Consider the following 11,085-nt stretch of genomic DNA (forward strand, 5'->3'; position numbering starts at 1 on the left):
CTATCCACACTTTCCTGGGAGTAAGTCCCATTGACTCTAAGGGGACTTACTTCTGAGTAGACATGCATAGGATTGAGCTGTGAAAACAAACAACACTGCCCAGCCCGCTGCAACGGGCAGGATGCGATCTTTTCTCCCCCATCCCACAGCTCCTCTACTAGGCAAAGCACTATAAATAGCCCGGCGGCGGCCCCTTCCCCCAGCCCAGCCGCTGCTGGGATGCTGTGGTCGGAGCCTGACTTTCCCAGCACTGGCGTCACCACTTCCACCCTGCTGAGGTCACAACTTCATTAACATACCAAGGGGGAGCTGGGCCAATCCGGGACGCGCTCGCGAGTGACGCCTGCATTTCCAGCGGTATTAAGAGCCCTGTCGGGAGCCTCGGTGCGGCTAGTCAAGCAGGGGGAGAGCGGCGGGCGCGGAGGAAGCCGAACGCAGACCATCCTTGAGCAGCCACTGCTGCAGGCAGCCAGGCAGGCAGGCAGGCGCGCGCGCCGGTCCGGGCATCCTCATCCCCATCAACAGGCTGGGACCGTCCCGAGCCAGACATGAGCCAAGCCCAGCGTTGGAATGGGAGCTCCGTGGGCCACTGCGGCCGGCCGGACATGCTGCCGGAGATCGCCGCCGCCGTGGGCTTCGTCTCCAGCCTGCTCCGCACTCGGGGCTGCGTTAGTGAGCAGCAGCTGCAGGTCTTCAGCGGTGCCCTCGAGGAGGCGCTCACAGGTGAGGCACCTGCCTGGAAGTCCATCCTGCCTGGGGAGGGGGGGTCTTCTTTCCATCCTCGGCCAGGTGTAGAACATCATCCGTAACTGCCTCCTCCGGGGCAGGAGGTCTGGTCTAGAGGGTAGAGCCTCCGTCTGCCTGAAGATAACATCCACAGGTCGCCAGTTCGAGGCCACCGGCACCCTGCGACCTTGAAGCAGCTGGCAAGCTGAGCCCAGGTATTCCATCTGCTCTGAGCGTGGGAGGATGGAGGCCAGATCAAGAAAGAAACATCTGTATGTTGTGGTTCTTGAAAGATAGAACCTTCTTTCAATTGTAAAAATTCCTACGGGGATTTAAATAGCCTGCCTATGTAAACCGCCTTGAATAAAGTCTGAGGAGAAATCTGATGACCAAGAAAGGCGGTATAGAAATACCTGTATTATTAAAAAAAACTTGCCTTCCCTGGACCAGTATGGGACGTCTCCTGGCCAGCTGCGAGTCTGTCGTCCTCTCCCCCTTCCCTCTTGGTGGGAGGTGAAGCCTAGTTGAGGCTGTGATGCATATAATCCCGCAAAACCATGGTAGTCAATACACTTCTAACACTCTCAGGCTGCAATCCTGTCTGCACTTACTTGGGAGTAAGCTCCATTGGCTATAAAGGGACTTGCGTTTGAGTAGACATGCAGAGGATTGGGCTTTAAGATAGCCACTGCTCTAACTTTGCGATGAGCCTAATGTTGTTGTTGTTGGGAGAGCATTTTATTACTAAGATTCTCCTTTTGGGCACATCTAAATTGGCTTCCTGTAGTTTATTCTTGTGTCTTGGAAAACCTAAATATAACCTTATAAGTACTTGATTCCATGTGTTGGGCTCTTATTCCTCCTTCCTCCCACCCCCCTGCTGCTCAGTATACTTTTGCTGTGGCATCGAGATTCAACTTGAGCTGAAAATGGAGTGTTCTTTGTTCTTAGAAGCATTTCCGAAGCAGTTTGTAACATGCCATTGCACAGGGAATAATCACACAGGTTGGGGTGTGGGTGAAGACCCACAAGCACAGGGGGACACTGGAAGGGGATTCTGCACATGCTCAAGAGTCACACATGCTCCTTTTTTCCACCTCTCAAGGTTCTTTGTTCTTGTCTATTAGACGCTAATAACGCTAGCAGACACAGTCCACTGGGGATGTTGTTTTGCCCAGCTGCAGCAGAATGAAGGGAAGCAGCGCAATAGTCCTACCCCTTTCCTTCTGACACTTTTTCCAGGGTTCTTCTTCTAGTGGATTGTGTGTGCCTGACATCTCTACTCATTCACCAGACTCCAAAGAGCGATGTGGCTTTGTCAGAAGCAACTAGTGTCTAACTATAACGCACACTGCATCTATTCTAAAACTGTTCAAACTAGAGCCATGTTGTTTAGCAAATTGCTTTTAAGAGAACCGGATGGGTGGGTGCCTCTGCTCTTGGGAAAAGATTCTAAATTGCATCCAAATTGTCTAAAAGTCTGTCTCTGGTTGCAATTGACAATGCTGTTGCTCTTGCCCACTGCATCTATTAAATAGTTGGAAGGTTTTTCTAAATGTATGTTTGGGATACATGCTTACTCTTGCTTGGAGGGATTGTTGGGGTACTGTACTAATGACACTGTCTGCTAAGGAGCTATAAATTGGTGAAGTACTTGAACTTACAGACTTCTCAGCCCTTGGCTTCCAGCTGCTTTGACAAAGTTTCCTTATTGCTCTGCTTCAGATAGCACTGAACAAATCCCGTCTAAATGTAGAGTTCATCTTGTAATATTTCTCTTGCAGTTGTGGGGGGAGGGGGGAAGGAAGGAATCTCTTGAGCTGGGAGCTACCCAGAACAAACCTGTTGTGATTTAGTTCTTCCTGTACAATGCAATACAAAGGAGGTGCCTTTGAATTGCCTTTCTGAATTGTAGAACTGCCTGATCCTGTGTTGCTGGGAGAGAGAGTTGTTGTTGTTGTTGTTTTCAGATACTGACAAGATCTCACTCTAGGTGTAGGGTGGCAGCTCAAAGACAACATTCTCTAAAACATCTATTGCTGTATAGTGTGTGAAATGTGTTCTATTGCTTGTTTCAGCTCTGTGTTTGACTTACAACTCTTGGTGTGTTTTTGTTTTGTGCCCTTTGCAGAGCATTACAAACATCACTGGTTCCCTGAGAAACCCTTCAAAGGCTCTGGCTACCGCTGTATCCGAATCAACCATAAAATGGACCCTATCATCAGCAAGGCAGCTAGCCAGATCGGACTCAGCCTCCAGCAGTTATACCAGCTCCTGCCCAGTGAACTCACACTCTGGGTGGACCCTTATGAGGTATCCTACCGGATTGGTGAGGATGGATCCATCTGTGTTCTGTATGAGGCAGCTGCGGCACCTGTGAGCTCCTATGGGATGCTCACTTGCAAAAATCAGATGATGCTGGGGCGCACCAGCCCTTCCAAAGGCTACATGATGACCGTCTCCAGCTAAGTGCTCCCAGTTGTCCTTACACTGCCAAGACATGGGCTACTGTATACCTCACCCGAGGATGTATTTTTAAAAATGAAGAGCTATTTATATTTTTTTAAAAAAGAGAAAATCCAAAATGAAATCCAATAGCAGGCACCACTCTTCCGTAGAGTGGTGCTGAGGTGCCTTTTTTAAAGCTGTTGCAAGCTTGCAAGTGTATTAAAAAAGAAAAAGAAAAAATGCCAATATCTACCTAATTAGTGTTGGATGACAATTCTGAAGGGTTGACCTGCCTATCTGGGAAATGCAGGGTTGGAAGCAAAAGTCGAGGGGGTGGGGCAGGGCACAGCACTTTTAAGCAGTGACTAACTATGGGGTAAGTGCTACAACAACTGTGAATCTAATGGCCAGAATGGTAGTACTTAAGCAATGAACCATACATCTTGATTGGGATGTCATGACCTCCTTCCTAGCATTGCTTTTTTTCTTTCAAAAGTTGCCTGTTCATTTTATTACACTGATAGAAGTTTGCTTTACCACCAGCTTCACCTACTATTCCAATCTGAGCAACTTTTTCTTTCTTTCTTTTTTTGTCAAAGTATTTTCTTAAAACCACCCACTCACAATTCATCGCCACAATTCATAGCTTGTGGTCTGTTGTGTGGCGGATTTTATCAGTGCCAGCCCATCTTTTTGCACAAAAAGCTTGATTTTTTTCTTCTGCACCGCACCCTGCACTTCATGCCCATGCAAAATTCCAGCTGGCACCCAAAAGTGGTTTCTGAAATCATAAGGAACTTTGCTTGGCAAGGAGAGTCAGGATCTGGGCTGCATTTAACATTTGGCTGGCGACTTCAGTAGCCAACACCCATACACATAAGTGCAATGGCCAGGCCGACATGAACTTGATCTACCTGCTGGAAAAATGCCTTTACTAGGATTTTGTCTCTTCTACTGCCTTGTATCTTGTCCTTGTAAAATTCCTGACAATGCTGCCAATGCTCTCACTGATGAGAAGCAATTACAAAAACAGGCACTTAAACTGGTTTTTTTTTTTTTTTTTAAATAGCAAAATCTCAGATCTGTTTCAGAGCTCATGGTCTGGCTTTTCTCCTGCCTTGAACAGGTGACTTCTTTGCATTTCTCGAGCTGCTTCTCCTCTGCCTTTTGTGAATTGAGTTCTCAGACACTGTGCAATATATTTCATAAAACTTGGGCACTCTGGAGGAGGAGTGGTTTCTGTGTAATAGTCTCCTATTCTCAAGGCAGCTATAACTTTTCAGTACTACTTGTATGACTCCTAAAATGTTTGTACTCCAGTGCGTGAATCTCTGAATTCTGAGAGAGCTGAAAGCCTCAGCTCTGGAACGATATACCATTGAAGAGGCATGATGGCCTTTTGTACAGAGTAGTTTAAGATCTTATTTTTAAAGGGCACAATCTGCCAGGAAGTTCACCTGCACAATCTCCATTGCTAGGAACAGGCACCTCACAAAAATGTTGCTGATGGTGTTCTCATTCACTTCAATGGGGCTAGCACAGGTACATTTTCTGGTGCCTTTGAATCTATTAACTTGCAAGATCAGAAGTTGCAGTGGCCCAGCTGTGAATCATTTGACTTCTTCCAGCTCAATACATCTGAGGCTCAGAACCTTTGTTCAGCAAGTCAAAGGTTATAAAGCACTAAGGGTCTCCTATAAGCTAAAAAAAGTGTTGCCGCTCCGTTAGCATAATTGTGCAATATTTGGCGACACAATGAGGGGGAATGCTCTCTGCACTGTAGCTTTTCCCTGCAAGGAAAGTTTGTTTGAAGTCTGCCTGGGAGATTCGGTCCTTATCTGGTGCATTGAACACATGATATGAGTGGGAACTGTAACGTGTCCAGGAAAAACGTTTGTTTTGCTACACTCCCTGCCTCTGCTTAGAATTTCCCAATTGCCAGTACTAGTTTGGCTTGCCAGGTTGGCACGATCAGTGCAACTCTGTTTAAAGGCATCGCTTTCATCTTACTCCCTCCTTACCAATGAAGGGTGCTTCTGAAAACCAAATTCTTGTTCCATCCCCTTTGTTTTCCTTCCTAAATATCCTTGAAGGGTTGATGGAGAAGCAGAAAAGGTTACCAAATATCATGCTATTGTACCAGGCATGGAATCTAGTATTAAAATTTTTTTGTTAGCATTAAGCCAACCAAATTTGGACAGTATCTGTTTTGTAACTTGTGCATGTAAAAGCTGTGAATTGATGTATGCTCTTTGTTGCCTTCTACTTACAAGCCTGGCACAACTTGTTGCAGTGCTGAAGAACCTTTGTCTTAGGAACAGCCTTTGGGTGTGAGTGTGTTTCTCTTCCCCCTCCCCCTTTTTTGAAAATGTTTGCAAAACTTGAGCTGGACTGTTGAACGGGACCTACTTTCATAATTGGTGAAAATAATAAAAGTTTGTAAGCTATTTTGTGTTGGGGCTGGCAGGGGGGAGGATGATTATTGTACAATAGTGTTTTTATATGCAGAATGTACAGATATATTGAGAAATGTACACTTTTGTTACTTTAATAAAAATGTAGCAATTTAAATATGTTGCTGGAAAGATCCAAACCATTGGCTCATTTGTTTTATCTTGCAAAGATTCCCAATATCTTCAGCTGCTAAATAAAGAATGTTATGGCTTAAAATTACTGTATATAAACTGGTATAGAGTCAGCAGCTTATTGGTGATACGAAGGGAGCAGCGGAGAGCAATATTTTTTGCCCTGCTATAATGTCTGGTCAAACCAGTTTTGTAGATTTCTGCAGCTCTTCAAATAGTACTTCGGAAAAGTCAAAATCTACAAAACCAGTTCTAATGGTGGGCAATGGGGCCCCATTTCAAGTTGCTTGCTATTGTTTTAAAATGAACACGCAGCATTTGCTTGGGTTACTATATGCAGTTCAAAGATGCAACTCTTGGGGTTTGCTTCCTAGAGGATGCAAGTTAGCATGTCTGAATAATCACTGCAACCACTCTCTGTGCTAAATATACAGAATCCCAGAATGGATTCTCTCTGGTGGGTGATAACAGCTTGCATGTTCATTAGCTATAAAAAGCACTGTGCCCATGCACAAGGTATACAGGAGTGAGGTACTTGGGAAGAACAAGCAGGCTGTGTTGCACTAGGTCTGGAGCACATTTGAGCTTCAGGGAAGGCTAATGGGCAGTGTTGAAAGATGTGCAGGGTTGGCCTGCAGAAGGGTTGCTTTGGCTGGGCAGTGTCCTTGGCATACCACATAGGAAGGTGGGACAATGCTGGGTGCTGATTGTGGTTAGGAAACGACGGGATAGGACTGCAGACTTCAGTCCTGCAGCTTCTCAATTCAAAACAATGGCCAAGAAGTGCAATTGTTCCCCAAGGCATAAAATATGACAACTACTACATTGGAAGCAGATGTTCCAGTGTGGTTTGAGTACTTCATTCTGCTTTGCATGGACTGTTAGCTTTCCAGTGTTTCAGAAAATGGTCTTTAGCAGCTGTACCTGGAAGCGGGAACTGGAGCTGAGTCTTCCATGCAAAACATGTGTTGATCTACCAGGATTTTTCATGTTCTTGTCGCTATTAAATGCATCTTAATGTTCCTATGGAGGCCATAATAACCTCTCCCCCAGCTAAACTCCTGACAAACTGGAATTAAAAATGAGAGCAATGCTACCAGAGGCTTGAGGGGAGAAACTGAACCATTATTTAACACTGCATTCCCATCATCTGTTGTCATGGAAGTGGCCGTTAAGTCTCTGCTGTAATTCCATCCTTCATTTCGTTATTCTGACTTTCTTGCCAAGCTTCTTGCAGTTTCAAAGTAATTGGTTGAGGAAGGCTGGAACATCATTGTCCAAAAAAAACCATTACAAGAATACAGTTTTGAATGCAGGGAAGCCTGGCTGTGTGGGACAAGTAACTTCATTTAGCAAAACCTTCCTACTTCTTTAATGAGAACCTCTGTCCTTTCAGGTCAGGTTTCTCTGCTGTACTGAATTGCTTACCTGGGTCTTTTCTGGCACATTTCAATCTAAGGAAGAAGAGCCAAAAGCACTTTATGCTTACCTTGCAATGTAATGATTGCATCCTTGGAATAAAACTAATCTGTCTCTGGATGGCCATATACTGCATGCTACCCACTGAATGTGTTTTTTAATAATGTGAAGAGTGATACCTCATGGTATAGCTGAGACAATACAGGCTTGGACATAAAACCAGAGAGATGGAAAAGGAGCATAAAATTTCTCTCAATATATTTTTGTAAGCTGACTGCAAAATTTGAAATCTCTGTCTTCTGGAAGAAGGCTGATACCATTTCACTTTGTTTCTCATTCTAGCTTTTGGAAACTCACCAAGATGGCAGATGTGCTGGCTTCAGTTCTGCTAATGAGCATGTGTTGCACCAATCAATAGCTTCTCACTGCTGGAGGTGGGGTTACACTCCAGTCAGGCAAAGGTGGCATTGCTTCACTGATTGGCTCTCTGCAGGGAGATCTTCAGAGTAGCCTTCAGGAAGCACAGATACTCTTCCTTCCCAGCCCCTGTGACTGTGCCATATGAGTAATTGTGACTGAGGGGTGGTGGTGGTGGTGGTCGCAACCCACAGGTTGAAGAACACTGCTCTAAAATAATCTGTGTCACATACGCAGAGCTGGGTTAACATGACATGAACATGTCATGGCAGACATTTTTAAAGGAACTCTATTAGTGCCTAGGCAGACATTTGAAACATTCCCAACTTGTGAAACAGGGTGTTTAAGGCAGTGGCTGATTACCCAAATAGTTACACAGATGGTAGAGTGCTATTAGATTAGAATGAGATGTGCACCCTCCAAATGACCTAAGTGCCTGAGATTAAAAGCTGTGTTTGGATGAACATTCTGGTTCTCAGCGATGAGTGATTCACCATCATTTATCTTGAGTCAATCACAGTCAAGATGAGAGAAAAATGGCAGTTGTGTTAGTACATAGTTAATGATACCTGCACAACAACTTCCATATGCTAGGCTGCCAGAAGCTTATGATTCAGAGGTTGGTGTAAGATTCTTGTTCTTTAGCTGGAACTTTGGCATTCAGCATGTGAGGTGGTGATGTTGCTGCCACTATTCAAAGTTACACCCTAGGCTGAACCAATCAAAAAAGAATACTGGGGATGTCAGAGGTAGCAGGAAGTTGAAGTGATGCTGCTTACAGTGCCCCAGTGTCATGACAGCTTAAGTTTCAACTCCCTTCCTCGTATGCTTCTAAACAGCTTTGTGAACTTTCTTGTTGAAAAGTGCTATATAAATACAGTTGTACCTCAGTGTCCATGGAGGGTCTAAAACCTTCCAGTCGCATCCAGATGTATTGGAAGTACCTTTCTGCCACTTCTGGGGGTTGTTCTGAAGGCCAGATTGGTCACGTCCAGGAGGTAAGGTGAGGCCCTCCAGCTGGGGTTCAGAACCCTCACAGCATCGAATCCATGGGTTTAGAACCCGCAGACAAAGAGTGTGCTGCAGTTAATAGTAGCATAGTAGTAGTTGTAAGCAAAATGAAGATACAAAAGCAATATGGAATTTCTGACTACAAACAGATACACATCGATTGCACAATACACCAGATGTAACCATAGTTGAGAAGAAAGAAAAACAAGTCAAAATAATCGATATAGCAATACCCAATGATAGTTGGGTAGAAGAAAAAGAACTGGAAAACATAACAAAATACAAAGACACATTGAAATTGAAAGATTGTGGTGGAAAAAGACCAAAGTAATCCTAGTGCTGTTTGGTTCCCTTGGTGCAATTCCAGAACATCTTGAAGAGCATCTTAACAATACGGGTGAGTGTTGCTTAGTGATGTTCCAACCAGCGACAGCCTGCATAAGTGATGCCCGCCACTGGTCCCTGTTCACCCCCCCCCCCCAGCCTCCAAATCCAAGGGGAGCTGTGCTCGCATCTGGAGGCTTTTTGGAGCTTTGCAGTGGCAGCGTGCACCTGCGTGCTGCCTCTATAAGGTTCAGACTGGTCGTTTAAGCCAAAAACATGTGACTTCTGGTTTCTCTGGAAATGTCTCTGGAGGTGAGGGGAGCATGGCTTCCTTCACCTTTCTCACCTTCGCATAATGTCAAGCCTCGCTTGGTAGCAGGGGTGACGGTCCATATTCCTGTCGCTAAGCGATGCATGACTGTATATGGGGCACAGAAATTACCAACAACCAGGTACAAAAAGCAGCTTTCCTGGGAACAGCTTCCATTTTGCGATTATATTTATAACATCAAAAGTTGATAAAAGTCAGGCAGCCCAGGTCTGTAGAAGAACTCCATGTCTGGATAAAACAGACCAGTCAATAACACCTGCCTGACTGTGCAAAAATTAACAATAACAGGGATGTGAAAACCCAGTGCGACTTGACTTGAGTCTAGAGTCACCGCCCCCTCCCCGTGACTCGACCTGAAAACAAGTCATAATGGGGGCACTTGCCAAGTTGCCCTTTTGCAACTTTAAAGGACTCGTCGAGTCACCCCCTCTTTAAAAAGCCTACATGGAAAAAATAAGGCTGCTGCCAAGGCATGTGTATAAATAGGGAGGAAGGTGGTGGGAGGGACTGCGTGAGAGCTGGGACAGAAGAGGCAAGATGGAGGAGGGCCATGTGCAGCAGCTGCGAGGTTTACCAGAATGACCTGATTCTTGGCAGCTCTACTTAGAAGTAGTCCTACTTCAGCCAGTCATTTAATGGGGCTTCCTCTGCCCAAATAACAATGGAGCCAAAAGGAGCCATGTTCGGAAAGCATGATCACTACAAACCACCTCCCCCCCTTCCCTGTCACCTCCCCCTCCCTGGGCTTCCCCAGCCAATTGTAAGGCAAGAACCTCCTTAGGCTCCTCCTTCCTCAACCAAAGAAAATATCAGATGCTCATCCTTTGTCCAATGATCATTGGTTACTTCCTTCCTATCACAGATGGGCAAAAGAGTTCACTCCCGCTTCCCCCCTCCTGCTCAGATGCATTAACCCTTCCCTGCCTTGTGGCTGGAACCTCCCTGCTGCTCACCTGGTCTGAATGATGGCCCCATGAGGTTTCTCGTGCCGTGAAAACAGTAAGCAAGCACACCCAGACGCAGGCAGACTTGAGTCTGCATGCATGGGGACAAGTTCCAAGACAGGGAGCCCCTGACTCAAGTGTTTTTCTGAGTCTTCCATGCATGTGACTTAGGAGTCCACGTGTCAGAGAAAAGCACACATTTTCACGACTCTACTCTGAGTTCCCATCCCTGAACACTAAAATTGGAAGAACCTGTCCAGTTATCCTCTGTTAATACAATCCAAAGCCACTACTAATCAATGGGAGTTTCCAATTAACTTACACAATGCAGATCATATCCTCTCTCTCTTTCGCTCTCTCTCCACCCTCCCAAATATACATATCCATAATTTAGATCAGGGGTGCCCAAACTTTTTGGCAGGAGGACCACATCATCTCTCTGACACTGTGTCGGGGGCTGGAAAAAAAAAATTAATTTACATCTCAAATTTGAATAAATTTACATAAATGAATATATTAGCGATTAAATTTATATGAATGGATGAAGGTCTTGCAATATCACGACTGGGGATGCTGGGGACCCTACTGATGCCACCTGGATTCGTATACCTGGACTCCAAAGACTTTTCCAGCTATCTCTACCCTCCCCCCACCCTGTTTCACCCCTCCCTGCCCCCATTCTGCTCACCCACCACCACCTTCCCCCACTCTGTTTCACCTGTCCTCCTTTGCAAAGGGGTCCAAAAGAAACTTTGTACCCCCTGATAAAATTCCTCTCAGAGTACCTGTCACAAACTAAAAAGATGGGAAAGAACACCAGCAGTCAGCCACTAGAAAAGACACTGCTGGGGTGAGGAGGGCCAGTTACTCTCCCCCTGCT

The 11,085-nt window shown here is 45.5% G+C and overlaps 1 protein-coding gene across 1 annotated transcript; it reads left to right on the forward strand.

Annotated features, from left to right (window-relative positions):
- The first annotated feature begins 476 nt into the window (after positions 1-476).
- Positions 477-5,767, forward strand: BTG2 (BTG anti-proliferation factor 2). The gene is made up of 2 exons (XM_066625852.1): positions 477-723; positions 2,858-5,767. Exons 1-2 carry the CDS (start codon positions 549-551, stop codon positions 3,193-3,195), a joined length of 513 nt encoding a protein of 170 aa, XP_066481949.1. The 5' UTR covers positions 477-548; the 3' UTR covers positions 3,196-5,767.
- The last annotated feature ends 5,318 nt before the right edge of the window (positions 5,768-11,085 follow it).

The sequence above is a fragment of the Tiliqua scincoides genome, chromosome 4, assembly GCF_035046505.1.
Source record: "Tiliqua scincoides isolate rTilSci1 chromosome 4, rTilSci1.hap2, whole genome shotgun sequence".
Classification (NCBI taxonomy): Eukaryota; Metazoa; Chordata; class Lepidosauria; order Squamata; family Scincidae; genus Tiliqua; species Tiliqua scincoides.

Bases quoted from the DNA above. Each gene is read 5' to 3' on its own strand.
- BTG2 (XM_066625852.1), top strand. From the start codon at position 549: ATGAGCCAAGCCCAGCGTTGGAATGGGAGCTCCGTGGGCCACTGCGGC. The intron at 724-2,857 runs GTGAGGCACCTG...TGCCCTTTGCAG, and splicing joins CCTCGAGGAGGCGCTCACAG to AGCATTACAAACATCACTGG.